The sequence below is a fragment of the Halichoeres trimaculatus genome, unplaced genomic scaffold (assembly GCF_033239565.1).
Source record: "Halichoeres trimaculatus isolate MK-OKI-2021-1 unplaced genomic scaffold, fHalTri1.1 fHalTri1_scaffold_2, whole genome shotgun sequence".
Classification (NCBI taxonomy): Eukaryota; Metazoa; Chordata; class Actinopteri; order Labriformes; family Labridae; genus Halichoeres; species Halichoeres trimaculatus.
The window spans coordinates 22308228-22328620 of record NW_027437180.1 but is presented as its reverse complement, the minus strand read 5'-3'; the positions used below and the strand labels follow the sequence as shown (position 1 = coordinate 22328620).

The 20393-nt window shown below is 43.5% G+C and overlaps 1 protein-coding gene across 2 annotated transcripts in view; it reads right to left on the bottom strand.

The window, feature by feature from the left end:
• Positions 1 to 220: 220 nt before the first annotated feature.
• The window catches only part of grin2ab (glutamate receptor, ionotropic, N-methyl D-aspartate 2A, b), a 128167-nt gene continuing 107994 nt past the window's right edge, over positions 221 to 20393 (bottom strand). For both annotated transcript variants that reach the window (XM_074661836.1, XM_074661841.1), the window contains 9 exons: positions 18335 to 18488; positions 16758 to 16883; positions 13645 to 13874; positions 12843 to 13003; positions 10588 to 10775; positions 9446 to 9684; positions 6109 to 6292; positions 4945 to 5749; positions 221 to 4829 (listed from right to left, as the gene is read on the bottom strand). In XM_074661836.1, the coding sequence (XP_074517937.1) occupies positions 3833 to 4829; positions 4945 to 5749; positions 6109 to 6292; positions 9446 to 9684; positions 10588 to 10775; positions 12843 to 13003; positions 13645 to 13874; positions 16758 to 16883; positions 18335 to 18488 (3084 nt within the window). In that variant the 3' untranslated portion in view covers positions 221 to 3832. The remainder of the gene's footprint in view (positions 4830 to 4944; positions 5750 to 6108; positions 6293 to 9445; positions 9685 to 10587; positions 10776 to 12842; positions 13004 to 13644; positions 13875 to 16757; positions 16884 to 18334; positions 18489 to 20393) is intronic.

The following is a 20393-nucleotide window of genomic DNA, read 5'->3' as shown; positions in this document are numbered from 1 at the left end:
ACATAAGGCTGGTACCTGAACTCCTGTAAGAAAGAAATGTTGTTATTATACTTACCAAATGTGTTCTTAGAGGAATCTCTACATTTGACTTTATAGATAGCTCACTTTAGATCTATAAAGCATGAAGGATACTGAGTTATAGAGGGACAGATAGGCAGACAACCAGTGAGGCGGACAGACAAACAGACAAAAATAGATAAATCAACAAGACCCAAACAAGTAGAAAAATGTAACCTTTACTTATTTACAGATTGTACAGAGGTACTGAGTGACAAGGTAATATTTACAACACAACTAGTAGCTTAGAAACCCCTGAACTTATACACAAGTGAGATACACAGCAGGAGACCCACAGGACTACACACCAACCAACCCGCTTCCTCCACCCAGAACTGTGTTTAACATGTGCACACCTGGGCCACACTCAGCCTGAGAACATTTCACACGTGTTCCTCGACGGCGGCCGGCATTGTGCAGGAGCCAGCTGGGTGCCATATCAATGACATCATAGACCAGGGAGATGAGGAATTTTTCAAGCACTCAGGGCTCGAGTCACTAACCGCTTTGAAGGGGCATGTTGGTGCATGTAGCCCTGGAGGTCATCTCAGGGAGAACTCAGGTGTTGCAGCAAAATAGGTACCACCAGAAACACAAGCACGTCATGCAAGTTAAAAGAAAGAAATCAGAGAAATCAAACGAAAGGTCGGTGTAGAAATCTGTGATGGTGGACAGAACGAAACTCATTCTTCACGCTCTCGAAACCACGACAGTACAGACGCAACATGTGTGTGAGTGTGTGCGTGTACATGTGTGTGTGTTTGTGTGTGTTACTGTATTTGTGTTTTATGAGTAAGAGCTGGGTCAAATGTTATGTGTGGGACGAAGGAAAGAGAGAACAGAAAAGAACACGCACAAGCACGCACACACACACACAAACACACCACAAACAAACTCTCGATACAGAAATCATCCTCTGTCTTATATAAATGCCTGCCTGGTGTAAAACACGCACACACAAACACATGCGCACACACACTCGCTCTCAGAGGTGAAACAGCACAGACTCGTAGTGGAAGAGAACAATGTGGGTGGGAGGGGGTTTGTTTAAACCACACAGGCTGGACTATCATTATTCACTGAATGTGATCCAGCTATGTGCTGCTAGTTAACTGGTTAGCCGACCGTTAACTGTTGACTAGTCTCTTTCACCAGCAGTGAGGACTACACAGTGAGGTCTCAACCAAACAACACACCAAATGAGGGGAGGGGGGTTAAAATCATAAGAATCTAAAACATGCCAGTCTTTTTTTTCTAATAGAAGCAGAATAAAAAGCCACGCTGTTATTGAACTGAACTCAACACTTAATACCATTCAAATCAAACAAATGAAATCAGTTTCTAACATTTAAAACAAAGATTTCTCTGTACAGAAGTATACTATTGCAACCTGATAATTGTGCATATAACTCACACACCAAACCAAAAGAGGGGCAGTGTTCACCATTCAAAGGTGCATTTTTTTAGTTCAAACTGTCTTGCATTCTTTGCAGCCAATAAATATAAAATAAATCTGTGCATGTGTGTGCTTGTGTGTGCGAGAGAGAGAAAGAGTGAATAGAGAAAAAGAGAATAGAGACAGACGCTCGGCTAATGGGATATCAAGTCCTTTTTCCATCAAAATCCTTGTGCTCAAAAATCAATGCCCTTACTCGGTAGATTATGGATTTCTAGCACACTCATACACACATTGCCAGCCCATTGAGTGTGTGTGTTTGAGTGTGTGTGCATTTGTGTGTGTGTTTGAGTGAGTGTTGCCTCTGTAATATCGAGTCACTTTGCAAACTCTCTGCTGTGCCACGTGACTCTCGCAGCTGAAACACAGTGCCGTATCCTCGCCAAGCACAAGAGAGCCACACAAGTAGCAGCTACTCTGACGCCCATCCAGGAGTTTTAATTTGATGAGTAAATTTGCAAAAAAGTGATGCACACAGCCTCTAAATTCACTACAGAAACATTAAAATGGGCCTTTTTGTTCTACACCAAAAGTTATTAGAAAAAATCACTGTATCCTACGAGAGAGCCGGTGTTAAATTTGATGAGTTCTTACAACTACTGATATTAAGAGATTTCCAAAGACATGTTGAGATTTTAAAACACCACGACTGAACTTTTATTCTTCTGATACTCAATCTACGCAATAGAAGGAAGCAGGGAAAGAGCGAAAAGGACAAAGGAGCAATTTAGTGAGTAAACAAAAGCTGATGAAGGAAGAGGGAAAGGCTCTAAAAAGAGGGATGAGCACGATAAAAAGAAGAGTAGAGAGTAAGAGTTTCTGTTGTGTATACTGTATGATGTTTGTACCCATTATCTAACACTGTAAAACTTCTCACCTCACTATGGAGAATAACTGAGCTGTGCCCTAAAACCCGATGTCAAAGAGAAAAAAGAGAAAAAGAAAACATCTATCCAGCGAATGATTGAGAATATTCAGATTTTTCAGTATAAAAGTGTTTTTGGTCAAACGTCTGTGTTAGGTGGCAGGGTATAAAATCTACAAAGTGCACAAAGAGGAAGCTATCTCATAGCTTCGACACACACACACCCACCCTAAACTAATATCCTATACTACTGCGTATGTGTGTGTGTTTGTGTGTGTGTGTGTGTGTGCATATAAGTGTGTTTGTGTGTGTGCATATATGACCCTGTATAGGAGTTTAACTGTAACACAGGGCAGTAGGAAGCATGCAGTATGACCTGAAGGCTAGCTAAGAGAGGAAGCAAGGATGCTATACTGTATGTCTTTAGATCTAGAAACACTAGAACACACACTCTCTTCCTGATACTGGCAGCCATATTTGGTCCACTTTTTGGAATGTTCAATTATCTGACATCAACAATAACAAACAGTCACTAGTTTCTTTTTCTAACTCCCCCTTAGAATCAGACACAGTGTCCATGTGTGTGTGTTCCAGTGTTTGTACATCTGCGGGCAGGAGCTGAAACACTTTTCAAACCCCGGGTCCAGACCAGCTGCCCGCCTCCGAATCTGGATTATTACAAAGAGTTTCCATTCATTCAGGAGAACTCTAGTGCCGTTTACTACTCTTTAAGCCATGCTGGCAGTGCAGTTTGGAGGCTCAGACAACATACGGGTTGACTGCAGAAATCATAGTGCAACAGGAGAGTCCTGGAGAGAGATGTGTGTGTGTTTTAAGGTGGAATAACTGTGTGTGGGTGTGTTATCTCAGAAAAAAAGGGGTTCTCGGTGTCCCCCTTTGTCTCCAAGAGGCTGGTGAGAGGGCAGGACAAGTCGGCTCGTCTTCCAAACACGTTTTGTATCCTCTCTCTGATCCCACTGTGGGCGCAGAGACTCCGTGTACAGTGTCCCTTTTGATTCCTCAAGGAGTTCAATCTGTCATGTCAGACGAACTGTCAGTTTGTGCCTCTTTGCCCGCAGCTCGAGGCTAGAACACACGCTGACACGCACACACACTCTTCATCCAGGAGTGTGCCTCCAGGTGTCCCCGTGGCCCCGCCCTGCCCCACAGAGGGTGTGATAAAGAAAACAAAGATTTATTTACTCAGCATCTCAACCCTTAAGCCTGGAGCTCAGCATCTTGACTTTCACCTGTGTGTGTGTGTGTGTGTGTGTGTGTGTGTGTGTGTGTGTGTGTGTGTGTGTGTGTGTGTGTGTGTGTGTGTTTCTGTGTGTCGCTGTGTTTCTGCTTATGTGCTTAGAATCAGAGCTGCCTGGTCCAGTCACACACGACTCTGTCTTGCATGCGTGTGTGTTAGTGTGTTCCGGTGAGTGAAATCGTATCGTGTGTGACTCTCAGACATCAGACTCGATGCTGGGCATGCGGCGGTAAAGTCGAGGCCGGTTGCCGCCTGCACTTGAGGCTCTTGGTGCTGTCACATAGCTCATTGGCTGAGAGGCAGCAGGTGGGACCATGTAGGCCACCACAGGAGGCTCCTGCTGAGGGTAGAACACCTGTTGGTCGACATGGCCGCCAAGCTGGCTGTTGTGATGGCTGCCATGGTTACCAAGGGTAAGCGACAGCGGCATTCGCTGCTTATAGAGCTCGTGGGCGGAATTTCTCTGTGGCAGGCGTGTGACAGCCTGTGGGGCGGGGTCTCGTTGAGTTGTGCCAGGGGCTGACTGAAGGAAAGGGTTGTGCGAGGGGCGATCAGGAAACAGGCTCTTTGAGCGCCTCGGGAGAGGCAGCGGGGTGTCTAGGCTGTGGTGGTGCGAAGGTGACGGAGAAGGAGGGCTGCGGCTGCTGAACGGACGATCAGAGCGCATCGTGAGTACGTTCGCATAAGCGCCCTCATCCAGTGTTAGCTCCCGGTCCCGGTCCCTGTCAGGCAGACTCAGGCCCCGTAGGTGTGTGTGCTGCTGCGGCTGCCGCTCAGGAATACCGTCTGGAAGCACATTCTCGTAGGAGTGCTGACGACTCAGCTGGAGTTGCGGGGCTGAAGAGGGGGTGAGAGGAGATGGGGAGGATGGGGAGGGCTCGAAGTGGCTAACCAGCCCGTCTCCCTCGCCCACCAGGCCCAACTCGCTCTGCGGTAGGTAGTGTGTAAACATGTCCCCACTGTGTGGGTGAGTGTGTGTGTGGGAGTAATGTGAGTGGAGGTGATCTTCACTGATGTCATACAGGTTCCCCAGGTGGGTGCAGGCGTCACAGCGAGCCTGAGGTGAGCGGACAGTGTAAAGGCCAGAGTATCCGCTCAGCTTTGTCAGGCAGGAGCGACAGTGACTGGGCCGGGCCTGTGTCCCTTGTGCTGTGCTGGGAGCGTCAAAGGATCCTCCGGCTTTCTCCTTCACACTGAGAGGACAGACAATGACACAGATTATACATGAAGTCATAATATAAGGGTGAAGTCATAATATAAGGGTACCCATGATGTTGGTGTAATTCACTTTTCTGCTGATCATAATACCTGCTGTGTGTGTAGGTGCTGTATTTCTTGTCCTTCAGAGAGTGCAGGTCGGCCTCTGCGCTGTGACTGTGGTGCAGCAGGCTGGCACTCAGCTGCAGAATGGGTGTGTCTGCCTGGTGAGAAAGTGTGTATGTGCTCTCAGGTGGAAACAGGTCAGGCGGGTAACTGTGGTCGTCACCTCCCTGACTGTCTCGCTGGTAAGGAGGAGCAGACTGCAGACTGGCCTGGTCTGAGTCAATGGAGTAGATCTTTGAACCTCTGCCCCCACCTTCCCCTCCTCCTCCACCTCCACTTCCTCCTCCTCCTCCACCTCCACCTCTCTTTCTCAGCTGATTGATTGGTTTGAATCCGCCCCTCGCACCCATGGAGTCGGAATCTTTGTGCGATGGCGGCCGGCTGGAGCACTCTGAGATGTCAGAGTGTGGAGGTGGCGGCTCTTCGGGGAGGTAGCGCTGACTCTTCATTTGTGGAGGTGCGGGTCCAGATGAGGGGGCGGGGTTTGGACCTGGGGATGCAACACTCGGCTGGGTCTTTAATGTCTCCACACTTTTCTTCCACAGGGCTCTGGGTTTGGAGGCCGTGAGGGCCTGTCCGGCGAGGCGGGTCTTTCCGTTGTCGTTTGTGATCGACAGCTGAGGCTTGGTGGGGCTGGTCTGAAGAGGGGGCGCTTTTTGTTGTACAGGGAATGGCGCAGCATTGTTAAGGAGGTTTTTGTGTCGCCCGGCCAATGACAGGAAACCTTGCGGACCAGCAGCGTTGCTATAGAGACCAGGACCCTTCGGGGGCAGACCATGGAGCGAGTTACCTAGGAGACAAGGGGAGATGCACCTCAGACAGCAGATACAATAGATGTATGTTTGGATGGATGCTCAGCCAGCAAGCTGATACTTAATCTCCTGCCCTGGATGTGACATTAAGTGTGTTTCTAATCGCAAGGTGAGCTTGTACCCGACAGTCAAATCCTATTACAGTTTCAAGTCCACATCAAGGGGAAAGAAGTCACCTTTAGATCTGCATACACAGGTATACAGTGTTTTAAAAAAGGGCAGGATCACCTCCGTGTGTGTATCTTACTATAGGCTCCACATTTACCTTCTCTGAGCCAAAATCTCTTAACTTTGCCACAAAAGTGGGATAATTCAGGAGTTCAAAAGTTACAAGTACCTTTCCCAGTCATTACATCAAGAATGCTGGGCTGCACCAGGACCGTATTGCGTTTTGGAGAGGACAAAGCCATCGACTTGGCAGACTTAAGCAGATGCAGCATGTTGGCTTGAGGACTGAAGTCCAGCTCAGGGTTCTTTTTCTTCATATCTATGTGAACACCATGGATGCAGCTCCATATACCCTGAGAGAAGGAAAGGGGAGGAGAGGCAGGGAAGGAGAAAAATAGAGAAAAGGAAAAGGAAATTAGAGGAGAGGCAGAGAGGGCAGAGATAAGAGCGATAATAGAGCAGTTCATTATCAACCTGGTGACTTCACAAAATAAAAGTTCAACCACACACCTGACTAATTTCCTTGCACGGTTAATTAACAGAGACCTCTCCATCCTTTTTTCGTGCTGCGTTTACTGCAAACCTTCACCTCATTTTGTTTGGTAAAGAGGCTTGAAGAGATAATCGCCGCTTTTTTAAGTTGAACCGCTTTCAGATGTGCCTGCAAAATTAAATTTGGGTGATGATGTCACTGGGGGTGGGGGGGCTGTGAGTGCAGGGGGATGTACTCCCTGCAGCCACTCACCCAGTATCGCTGCTGTAACGGCATGTGCACACCGAAAGAGAAACACACACTCACAGACACACAGCGCGCTCTTTTTGTAAAACACTTAATGTGTGAAATGCTGCTCGTCTGGAATAAAAGCCCAGGCTAACACAGAGACATGACATATGAATTATGGAAGAATGGTCCGTCTGGGTGTGCCCATTTCTCTGTGTGTGTGTGTGTCTGTGTGTGTGTGTGTGTGTGAGAGAGTGTTTAAGTTGTGTGTTAGTGTGTGTGTGCACCTTGTGGTTGAGTCTATCCCTCAACACACTATGGCATCGTTTGTGTTACTTTTGTGTGTATTTTTGTATCACCCTGTGAGTACTGTAAGCGGAGAAGTCATTTAATTACAAATAAAAACAACTTAACAATAATTATTGTGTTTCATCCAGATGACCAACAATCACACAGACAGACACACATGTCCAACACTACATTTACCATCGACTGCAACAATTATGTCAGTTTTAGTTATTCACACAACTTGAAGTCCCTTCTGCTTTTTTATGTTTGCACATCTGAAGAGCCGTGAAGATTAGGCAAATTAGACGGATGAAGGATTAAAAATTGACTTCTTTGTTTGAAAAGAGATGTTTAAGACAGAAACAGAGAAATGTCTCTCTAGTTTTCTGTGTGATGTTTAAATTGATGCATACACCACAAAGGCCTAGCAGCTGCCCTCCCAGATGTACACTTTTTTTCATTAAATTGTGTCTGTTTCAGTTTGTAACAACAGTGAAACAATATAAAGGTAAAGTCTTTTGGATTTTCCTAAAAAATAAAATTTCAAGTTTCACAGGAGTAACCCTGCTCAATCGTTATTTGTCTGTGTCTGTCTCAGCCCCCTCCTCTGCCTAATAGTTAATGTTTTGGTTGTATCAGGTTGTTCCTGGGTAGAGAGAAGATGTGGTTACATCAGCGAATCACAGCGCTCCTTGATAAAAGCAGGTTGAGGAAGCTATTCAGAGCAGCTACAATAGTGGACGTAGCAACGAAACAGAAACGCCCCTTGGGGACAAAGGGGACACTGAAACAAAACGCCAAACAGATAAAGCTTTTTACTAAACGAGGGTAAAGCTTGGCTTGATTTTCACTCATTTTCAGGGACTCGGAGAGTAATGCAAGTTGGCTTTCTGCAGAGCAGGTACGTATCAAATCCCTGTAGATAGCTTGTGCTAACATGCCAAGTCAGCTGCACAGCTCTCGAGCCTTTCCCATGTAGAAACGTGATGCTACAGGTGGTTGCTGGGCTAGTGAGTGTTTTCCTGTTGTCGCAGTCAGTGGCTGTGGGTGCGCACTGCCACTTGCACTGAGCCAAGGAGGAGGAGCCCAGTTTGAGTGTTTTGTTTACTAACAAGTAACTAAAATTCCTGTAGACCCTAAACTAGAACAGAATTTTGAGTCTACGTCTGATTTTTCACAGTGTTTGGTCTATTTCCTCTTTATGTTGTGTTCTAAAGCCCATACAAATTGAGAGCTAAAACCAAAACACCAATGGTTATTTTCTGTAAACTGTGGTGCAAAACACAAAAATGAAAATGACTGATCTGTAAATGCTGTGCTTCACACTCAGAAAAAAAAAAACTAAAAGATTTGGAGTCAGAAAGGTCAACCTTTGAATCAGTCGACATTAATTGGATGGTTTTCTGGCCAACCTCAAAGAAACCTCATCAGTAGTAAGGACGCATCAGAATCTGCTAAGTGCAAGGATGTCTTTGATGTGTAATTTCCAGTTTAACTCTATGGCAGACACCAATCAGCCAAAACATCATGACCATTTGCTAAACTAGGCATATACACAGCCAACCTCTCTATCAGAACCAGCATTAGCTTTTTCAGCAGTTTTAGCTCCATAGATCTTCTGTTGGATTGGACCACATGGGGCAGCCTTTACACTCTATGTACACCAGGGAGCCTTGGCTATCCATGACCCTGTCATTGTTTCACTAGTTTTCCTTCCTTGGACCCCACGGACCAAGAAAACCCCAGAAGAGTTGCAGTGTTAAAGCTGCTCTGACCCAGTCGTCTAATAATCCCAGTTTGGTCCTTGTCAAAGATTTTTCTTTTTTTTGCTTCCAACACATCAACTCTAAGGACAAAATGTTCACTTGCTGCCTAACATATCCCACCCACTGACAGGTGCTGCTGTAAGGAAAGCTTTCAGAATAAATAATGTTATGGCCAATTTATGTATAAGCCACTTGAACAGATTAGACCATTAACAGAGCAAAAACTGTTTCCTAAATGCTGTTTTTTCACTGTTTCAATCATTTATCAAATTCTTCCAGGGAATCCAAAGGTATTGCAGGCCAGCATGTTTTTATTATATTTGAAGTGTTGTGTCTGACACCCTCTTGGGTGTCAGTTTAAACACTTATAGTTACACTTTTCTTCTGTGTGGCCAGCCCTTTGGTGTGGCCTGCAAGTTTGCTTTACTGTTTAAACATCAATAACCTTATAAGAAATTCTCATCCTGGGATCCTACATTATATTACACCATCCAAAGCTTCTGAATCAATGCTGTACACTCTGGAGGATGTTGTTTGATCAGCAAACAGTTTTCAGCACAGCAAATTCTATGAGTGTCATCTAAAAGTAATATCTCAGATACAGAGGGGGGTAGAAATGGCTACCCGGGAACTAGAACTGAATCATGTTCCCGCTGTCAAACACAGGTGAAGCACCCAGGGAAAGTCTCTGCAGTGGAGAAAGGTTATGAGAAACATTTCCTCCTCCTCACCCTGCTGATAGTGAAGAGCAGCCCCGGCCTCCCTGAGCACACTCCAGTGAAGCAGTATCTCAGCCTCCAGTAGAAAAGGTGTTCAGAGATAAAGGTGAGGATGGCGAGGCCCATGGCTGTGGCCAGCATGTAAAAGACGCCCGCCATGTTGTCCACGTCCAGCTGGCTTGACATCACCTCGTTCTTCTCGTTGTGGCAGATCCCAGTCAGCCACTGGGCCTCCAGCTCCTCCATCTCACCTGTTGGAGAGGCAAATAAAGAGCAACGAGAGGGTTTAAGGTGTTGACAGATAGGAGCAGGCAACCAAGGAAAATGAGCAGAAGCAGAGAGAGAGGAAAAGGGGAAGAGGAGATAAGAGGTGGAGGCAATAAGAGGTGTGTTGGGGAAAAGGTTGTATCATTAGGAGGGAAGATGGCGAGAAGAGGGGGGAGGAGGAGGGAGGTGAAGTGGTAAATAGATCGTAATGGAAAGGAGACAGGAGGTGGAGTGAAAAAAGGATTGTTGGAGGAGGAGGGGGAGGGAGGATGATAGTGATGGAGTGATAAGGAAAGATGGAAGGAATTATTATCAGAGAGGGTGCTAGTGTGTCGCATACGCATGCAGTCGTTTTGCCCTGAATAAAAAGTGGAGCACTTTAGTGGTTTCAGCAGTTTGATTTCTGTCTGGCTCATTCTTCTTCTCCCATTTGCACCATCTCACAACTTATTTTACAGAACAATCCAGAGGAGTAAACATAACGGACCACTGTGGGAACACTCACACACACACACCCCACACACACACACACACACACACACACACACACACACACACACACACACACACACACACACACACACACACACACACACACACACACACACACACACACACACACACACACTCAGCCACATGGAGTAATGATGATGAAATGGTGTGTTAAGACCAGCCCCTGATAGCTTTCTGACAGAGGGAAGAGAGTGTTGGAGGAAGGGGTGTGAGAAAGGAAATCTGAGCAATGGCCCAACTGGAAAGTCACTAAGGGCCTGAAACTACTTACAACATCCAGCGCAGTGAAACTGAGTTAATGGAGAATTTGTGTTTGTGTGTGTGTGTGTGTGTGTGTGTGTGTGTGTGTGTGTGTGTGTGTGAGAGCATCTTACCGTCTCCAATGATGCCCAGTATGGCAAGATCCACCAGGCGTTTCCAGTAGGATCCTTTCTGCAGAGCGATGCCGTAACCTGTGGTGGCGAAGATGTAACCACTGCCGATGGTGACCAGCTTGCAGCCGTCGTCTCTGCCTGCCATGTAGTTCAGCACAGCAGCGTCATAGATGAAAGCATCCAGTTTTCTGCAGGAAACCAATATAATAACAATCATTAATCAAAATTCATTGTGCTTATTTCTCAAATCCTGTTTTATGGGACCAGTCAGTGCAAAAACTGTCACAAACACACAAACAAAACAAATGTTTTAAATGTCTTTTTTAAATTAAATCACTCTCTCTGTGTCAAGTTATTTAAAGGCATATGGAGTTATTTAAAGGTTGCAGTTGTTGCTGATGTAATCTTTTTTTTCTTTTGGCCATCAGCCCAGTCAGCTGATGGAGATGATTGCTTGCAAGATGTTTTTTTTTTAGCTGGGGTTTCTAGTTGCTGACGTTGCTTGTTTGAAAAACTAGTTCAAAAGTTTGCATCCAACACAGAAGGCATTCCATAAAACAAGGAGCAGGAGGTTATAAATAAAGATATATTACACTGGATTGAGGGGTTTGACGCTATAAAAAAGCAGCAGCAAAGCAGAAAGTGTTTGTTCTCATGCAGCTTGCTTAATGTGGTCCTGTTTTCACTGCTTTATAGGCAGCAAAATTTAGTGCTGTTGGTCAGTGTAGACATTTTTACTTCAATTGACTTAACCTATGATCTGCACTGGTTAAACATCCCCACCAAATGTGCTGATTATTGAAATATGAGAGGGAAGTTAATGGTGTGGTGTTAAATATACATCAAAGCCTCATTACAGCATATATGCATACAAACATGGCACTTTTTTACATAAATCATGGAATGCATTTTCATTCATGTGATATTAAGAACAGTTACAGTGTATTTAGGTTTCATCTTCATGTGATTGTTAGAGATGGTGGTACAAGAATTGATCACTTAGACCTCAGTTTAATAGATCAAATGTTTCTCAAATCCCCAAACAAATAAGACGGTTTACACACAACTCTCTGCTGGACTTCAAGCTGGACTTTGTTTCTGTGAGCTCGCCGTTGTGCACGCAGGGACAGTTGATATCCAGGAACAAGAGGATGCCTTTGTTCACAACTCGGTTTTGTCATTACTCTGACCTGACACACCGGATTCAAACTATGGCAGTGCAATTTGTATCCAACATGACAATCCCCCTATGTGAGCCTGATATGCCTGAGCTCAGCAAAAAAATATAACAAGCCTGATGTATGACTGTTAACCACACACAATAAGAGAAGGAGTGGATATTGAGGCCTGAGTAGAAGCAAAACTACTTCATGAGCAAAAATGGTTTTATGAAACCCATGAAAACACCCCAGTGCTAATCAATCCCCTTAGGGCCCCCATATTAGATATGTATGCATGAATATGAAAACACTTTGAATTAAACTGTTCACCAAGGGGCACATGTTAAGCAGGATCATTGAGCACCTCTTGGTGCAAAACTGCTTGGGGAATTTCAGTCTTACACAACATTTCCAGAGCACAAACATTTAAAAACAAAATAATGCACATTCAGTTTACTAAAGAGAGTAACACGTTTTTTTGTGTGTGTTAATATAACAACTGAAATTTAATCCCTAAAGTGTCTACATTTTTCTTCCGAGACAACCAATTTAGCTGAAGAAATGCAATGAATGGATCCTTTTCCTGAAGGCATTTATTATACAGTTTGGATGAATTGGTTCTTTTTGAAATTCTCTATCAATATAACTTCAGCAAAAGAGTCATTAAGTGTAAAACTTATATTGAAGCTAAAACCTGAAAGATCAAGCCACGCAAAGCTAATGACCAAATAAAAGCAATGCAGCCAACCATCCATTAAAGTGTGTGTTTGGGGGGAGGAATAAAGGTAGGAAACTCCAGAACAAATGATTCTCTCACAGTTTTGCCTGTTTCCTCTTTCCAGCAGCAATAATGAGCACTCACAGGCAGCGGCTGCACTTTACCGTCAGTGACAGAAACACAGAACGCAGAAACTGCTGCTTTTAGCATGAGCCAGAGCTGTGCCCCATGGGGCAGCATTTCTGTGTGATGCAATGTATTTTTTTCTGTTTGTGTTCACATGTTTCTAATCATACATGCTGTCAGCAAACAGAGCCATCCTTTCAGGTGTAATATATCTCAACTTGAAGTTAGTTGGCTTGACAGATTTACAGTACCCAGTCTTGAGGCTGACTAGCGCATCCACAACGCCAGTCTGATGGTATTTGGTCATGTATTGATGCATATCTGGATAGTTCTTCCTGATGTTGCGCTCGGTGCTGCCGTTAGGAACCGTCCCAAAACGAAATGGAGGGGAGTAGGAGTATGGACTCTGGAACTGCAAGGAGAAGAAGATGGAGAGGAAAACATTTGTACATTGTTATAAGAGGAAACTGACAGGAGAAGACAGGAGCACGGAAAAATAAAAGGAAAAGAATAACGGAAAAACAAGGAGGTAAAAGACAAAGAGCCAGATTGAGTGACAGCTAGACAGGACAAAGGTAAGGGAAAAACAAAAGGAAGAAAGAGAGTTTGTGTAAGACAGGGAGTAAAAGTGTGAGACGCACAGAGGGGAGAGGAGTGGAGAGTGACAAGTAGAGACCGAGGAGAAAGGAGGAGGGAGAGACAGTGGAGTGGACTCATCAGTCATCATCATTGTGTGTCCAGTGTAGCGTAAGACTGGCTGGGGTTCTGCTGACACTGCCAGCCTGTGCAAACTACACACACACTTTCACACACACACATCTTTGATCTATACAGTCTGTGTGTTTGCGTGTGTGCCCCTGGGTCTGCTGCGCTGGCAGTGTTAGCGTGGTGACAGCTAGGGCCAGAGGGGTTGGACTGTTGAAGCCCAAGGGCACTCCCAAGAGAGTCCTGTCTGGCCGCAGGGCCGGCATCTATACAAGAGCAATCCTGACTGTGAATGTGTTAAGTTTTCTTCAGTGGGTGTTACTGCGTGTCCATATGCTGTAATCCCACCTTCTTATCCGACAGTCCGGTGACTTGGTCCACGAACTCTTCCTGAATCATGAAGGCAGCCAGGTTGGCAGTGTAGGAAGCCAGGAAGATTACAGCGAAGAAAGCCCACACTGATACGATGAACTTGCTGGTGGTGCCCTTTGGGTTCTGCACCGGCACAGAGTTGTTGAACACCAGACCCCACAGCAGCCATATTGCCTTACCGATGGTGAAGGAAGGACCATGTGGGTCTGAGAGAAAGAGAGAAGCAGGGGAGCAGATGGAGAAATTAAGAAGAGAAAAAAAAAAAACTAAAAACAGACCATGAGCTGATGAACCAAAAACGTGAGAGCAACTGAATGAATACAACTTTAGACTCACATTTACAGATGGCAGAATGAGGCTCAATCCTTTACCACAATTACCCAATTCATTTTTTTCTAGCACAACTTCACATTATTTTATTCATTTATCTGTGATAAAGTTAGTTTTTATGGTATAGTTTGAGGATAAAATCAGTCTTTCAGAGGGTGGGACTGTAAGGATTCTTAAATTGTATTTGTATTGCCTATTAGTTTTATTTATGCTTTCTGTTCACACATTTGGCAGAAGTCATTTTGGATAAAAGACACTATCTTTGGCTACCAGCATAATTATTGTCTGAAAACAAAAAACTGCTCTTTTGAGTAGTTTAATAAAACTCTTTATATAATCAAATCAAAACAATAGTCAGTTTAGTTGATGAACCACTGTGTGAAGATGTTTTTCACTTATTGCTTTGACATTGTGTAGTTTCCAGGACTGAGCAGAAATGAAAACTAAAGCTGAGCATAAAGTCGCCCCTTCTTCCCCAGTTTTCTTCTAGACGTGCCCAGTTTTCTAACCACTCATTGGTCACAGGGGTTCTGTCGTTCTGGAGGTTCATGTGAACGGCCATGCCCATTAGCACCCCTCCTTGTTCCACCTATCACTAACCCCTGACACCTGCTTGTCCCCCATCCATCCCTCACCCACTATTCAGTGTGAAATGGTTAACCCAAGAGGAAGTCCAGTTATCTACTCTGCTCTCTAGAATCAGTAAATCAATCCCTGTAATCTGTGTGTGTCATTCAGAAAGTAGGCAATTGTCCTTTGTTCAGGTGCCCTGTTGACTTTACGTTGTTGCATTAGGAACGCTGCTTTCTTATTTTACTGCGGTGTGTAAAGTGACAAAACTTTGGCTTCTGCATGATTTAATGGCCATGTCAATAAAATCATGCCAGTCAATCATTTCATGATCTTTACTTCTCTATATTATCTGCTTATGTGTTACATCGACATTGTACACTGCAAAAAAAATGAAATCTTATCAAGTGATTTTGTCTTATTTCCAGTAAAAATGTTTTTTTAGACTTCATATGAGACAAAGTCATCTGACCAGTCCAGAAAATTGTCTTATTTCAAGTTATTTTAAGACAAACATGAGGTCTGAATTGCCTGAAACAAGTAAAAAAAAAAATCTGCCAGTGGGGTAGGAGAAATATGCTTGTATAAAGACATTATTCTAATCTTGACAAGCACATTTCCCTTATCCCACAGGCAGATTTTTTTACTTGTTACAGGGTTTAAAAAGGCTAAAAAGACATTTTTACTGAAAACAAGAGAAAATCACTTGATAAGATTTCCTTTTTTTTCTTTTTTTTTGCAGTGTATAAAGTAATACCTGTGTTTTGTTTTGTTTGTGCTGACAGCATCAAGGGCTTACCATTTAGTTGTCATTGCACAATAACTCTCCCTTAATGTGCACAGCACTAGTTGTAATGGATATTACTCAAAATCAGAAATGATCTTAGGTTTTATTTCTTGTTTAACGCTGTATATCTGCATTTAAGTACTTGTTCTTTTTTCTCTCAAATATTGTTTTTTTTTTTTTGGTAACCACACACATATAGAAAAAAACTCCCCACAGCATAAAAAACAAATGTTTGGATTTCAAGGTAAGTGTGTGTCATGGAACGACCTGTGATGAATGCAGATCCCCCCTCTGAGGTTACTAGTGTGGTGAAACCTGCCTCTTTTAAGGAAACAAATTCCAGATAAGGAACAATCCTGTTTCGCTACCAGGGCTTCCTGACTGCAGAGCTTTTAAGGAGTCTGCCATGTAACGGTTGGAGGTCTAATCCTGGCTGCAGACCTTAGTTGCATGCCACCCTCCTCGTTTACCCCTAAGTCTGTTTCACACATCAAATGAACTCCTGATCTTATTTGGACATTTTCCGGAGGGGGCTGCATGTGAGATAAACAGTTGACATCAGTTGAACCTTACATCAAATAAATTTTACTCTGGCGTCTGTAATGTCACACTGAGTGGACATGTAATCAGAGCAGGTCTTTGTCCAGAGAATTAAGAGGGATTGTCAAAGCGCTGTGCTCCTTTTGGCTGATTTGTTCACTGCTTTTCACTTTTTCACTAACGCTGCTGATATGCCGAAATATACTAAGTTAGTATTAAATAAAAATCAGTCTTCATTATGGAGTTGCTCTACTTGATCCTCACTCACTGAATATGTTAAAACTGCTCTCATTTCCTGTCTGGCTGTATGATTCAAATCCTCCTGCCAAAAAGGTAAAAGATGAGGCTGAACTTGTGGTCAACAATTTGAGAATTAAACCAAATATATCTGCATTTGGGATGCAAATTGTAAATATTCCCACCAATCAATCTTTGGAAATATTATTGACCTATTGTCAGCTACTGATTTAAAAAAGAAAAACTTGGAATATTTCAAATAAAAACAATACAACAGGTGTTTTTTTCCAGGGTTATATATGTTCACAGAAAAATATTTCTGACTCAAAGCTACCAGTTTTCTGCGTACTTGTTCTTATTGAGAAAACTAAACATGTCCACATGGTAGAGAGTCAGTTGAACAATCCTCCCCAAATCACAGCCAGCAAAAAAGCTACAGTTTCAGATTGCTATGTCGGATGAGATTTAAGTATTGTGGTTAGAACTGTTACAGCTGAACTGTCTGAAGTCAGAGTAGTAATAGGTCACTTCTTTTGCTGCGGGGGAAAACTTGGATTTTGGTCCTTGCTCTGGAGAGAAATGATTGGTGTGATATTCCTGATTGTCTGGGGGAGTGTGATCCTACCTTTGCCTTGGGCCAAGTTTCGGTTGAAGCCCAGAGGGCTTACGAACTCAAAGAGGAAGACGGCAATGGCTGTGACGATGAGCAGCATCACAAACATCATCACCCAAACTGATGCACTGAAAGGCTCTGAAAAAGAAAAGGAAGAGAGAACGAAAAAAGTTAAAGAGAAAACGACACATGAGAAAGAGACAGACACGAAGGAGGAGCAGGACATGTGTGAAAAGCGAAGGATGTAAGAAGGAGGAGGCAGACTTGATAAGAGACAAAAGAGACAAGGGGGAGATAAAGCGAGGAAAAGATGATAGACACAGAGATGGGGGAGAAGGGGGAGACAGACAGGGGAGAGAGGTGGGGAGGGGGAGGGTTAGTCACAGAGAGTTTGACGGAGCACATTTCCATATTTCTCATTATTCCCTTGGATGAGAGAGGGAGACGGAGAGGCCTGGAGCAGGGGGGAGGGGTGGGAGAAAAAGAGAGAGGCTAGGGTTAAGACAGAGAAAAAGAAAGAAAGAGAGAGAAATTAAACTCCATGTGATCTGATGTGGCTCGCTATGGGCATGTGTATGGATTTCTTTTGGGTGGGATCATGTATGCTGTGCGTGTGTGTGTGTGTGTGTGTGTGAGTCTGCATGTGTGGTGTGTACGGGGGCAGGAGTTCAGAGAGCAGGATGAGTGCCAGAGACGCTGAACCCCGACAAATTATATGTGTGTGTGCCCGTGTGTGTGTGTCCGTGTGTGTGTGTGAGTATGTGTGTATAGACTATATGTGTAAGTATGTGACTGCCAGGGTTAGCCAACCCTGAGAGATTGTGCACTGAGGTGCCTCTAATATGGGAGCGAGAGATACTGAACCGTCACTGATACCCTGGCCCAGGCTCAACACACACACACACACACACTTACACACACACTTACACACACACTCGCACACACACTAATACAATACAGTTTCATACAACCACATGAAGCATTCGCCCCTTAGCATACGTACGGCCAAAGCACACTCATCCTCCACACATCCTTGATTCAATATCAAAACATTTTAATACATTTGTGCTGTATCACACACACACTTTTTATATCTGACTAACACACGCATACCGACACATGGCTTGATACACAGGGACCAACACACGCATGGTCCAATACACCCCCTCGCTCCCTGTCTCGCTCCAATGGCAATACAATACATTAGGCGAGCACGGAGGAACGCTTCAGTTTCTAGTCATCTGAACAACTGGAGGAGGAGGAGGAGGAGGAGGGTATCAAGAATGCTTTGTCTGAGCAGAGTTTTCAAAAAACAGCTGGCACACTCCACTTCCTCTGCTCTGCTCGAAATATTTATGTGCTCAGGGTGTTGAGGCCCAGATAAAGTCAGGGTACAAGTGGAGCTTGGCCAGCACATACTCTCTGAATAAAATATTTCACTTTATGTGCAAGATTTTGCCAACATGTAAGCCCCTCCCCTTTTTACTTGTTTCTCCTAGTAGTCAGCTCACGAGGGGACAGACGTGGAGACAGAGGAGAGAGAAAAAAAGAGAATTTGATTATGAAAGACAAAAGAAGGGCAGACATACCAAGGAAGGCAGATGGAGAGACAGTCCCATTGCTTCGTGACACCATGACGCTGATGCCAGTCTCCACAAAGGGCACAGAGAAGTCAATGACCTCTGACCTCTCCTCATTGATGGTCAGCGAACCAACTGCCATCACGGCCTTCTTGTACACCACCTGGTTGACAGTGGACAATAAAACCAGTGAATGCGTGCATGGGTACCTGCTCTGACAGAGAATAATTTAGTGAAGTTTGTAAATATTTGGACAGCCTCAGACAGTTCTACTTTGATTTGTTCCCTCAGTTTTATTTTGGATGTGAAATATCACAGTGACTGAGGCTACAAGCACAGAATGTCATCCATAGTTGGAGGGCATTTTCAGTCATATCACATGAAAAGTAAAAATACAGCTGTCTTTTTCATAGTGCCAACATTTCTGTCCCTCTGAATGTCTCCTGACAGAAAGAAATTTTGCTCAAACAGATGTCGTTTTTAGTGTGCAGTTAAAGTTTATGCTTTTTCCAGATCTAATTGTCTTAACTGAGGCCTTTAGCTTCTGGCACCAGGAAAACATTACCGCCATCCATGGATCATATCGTCAGGTTCCATTATCAGACATTTTACGTCTCAGCTTTGACCTTTAAGAGCTCTGCTGTGACAGCACTTGGCTTTTATTTAATCTGTGAATGAATAAATCATTTCCAGAAACCCTGAGCCCTGACATCAAGGTTTTCTATCCGTACATTTAAATACTTGTTCAAATTGATTTCAAAGCCCAGGTGGGAAATATTATCAGCCATATCAAACTGCTCTGATGATGTTTTACTTAATTGGGACAAGTGAGCTTTTTTCTCATCCTGATTAAATTGGTTATAATCACCTGTTACATCATCATAAAGCAATATATCCCATTCTAGTGTCACAATATGCATTAAAAGGTAGATAGACCTTTTTAAACAAAGCAGCTTCCAGTTCGCTGTCTCAAGGTTTTTCCGGTGTTATGACACAGACCCCTCTCTGTTTAAAATTGGATCACAGATTGCAGCTTTAAAGGATAAGTCTGGCTATAATCCATCATTTTCTTAAAGTCAACAAATCCCATGAAAAGACCAAAGCCAACAATGAAGTGATTCTCCTGTCAAGTATTGTGTACCCAAAGCCTGTTATAGCTTATTCATCTGTGTCACAAAGCATCATTGTTGTGTATAAAAGATTAAAAACACATCAGTGAGACTCTTCTGTACTAGGAACAAAAACACTTAGGGCTGAGTGCCAAAGACAGGGCAGGGATGTTTGATATTCATGGAGACAGAAAACGTACAGAATAACATATGAATTAACTTTATAATGATGAATACTTATACAGGTGAATACCCTAAGAGAATATAAATATAGGAGGAGTTTTTGTTTACATCAGAAACAATGATGATAAAGCAGTTGAGTAAAATAGTTTGACACTTTGTCATAATCATACATTTATTTGTTTTCATGCTAAGACTATGACAAAAGGATAAATACTAATAAATATCAATAACAATTTTTCATGAAAGTGTAATCTCTCCATCCTCCTCAAGCATCTTTGCATCTTTTGCTTAGGTACATGAGGTAAAAATAGTCCTTACAACAAGCAAATGCAATTGAAACCATCTGCTGTGATTAAATCGCACTGTGGATGATGACTCCCATCTGCAGTCATCTGATGATGATTTATCCACAATCCATCCTTCATCACAAAGTTCAGCTTGAGCATTAGCTCTCCCTGTCACTGTGACGCAAAAACCAATCAAAGGTTAGATTTCCTAGCGCCCGCAATGAGACTGACATTATCTAACTTTCAGTGAACAAACAAATATTTAAAGGCTGTTTTCTCTCTTCTTGAGGAGACAGAGCTCAAACATTTAATTCTGACAAATCATATGTTGCTGTGTTTGTATTTCAAGCTAATACCTCTGAAGTAAGGCATAATAAAGCCTTTGTGTGAATTATTTACATTTCCAGAGGGTTTAATGTTTTGATATCTGATGGGTTTAGAGATCAAACAAGTGTTATGTGCTGTCACTGACTGATACAGCCAACGAGC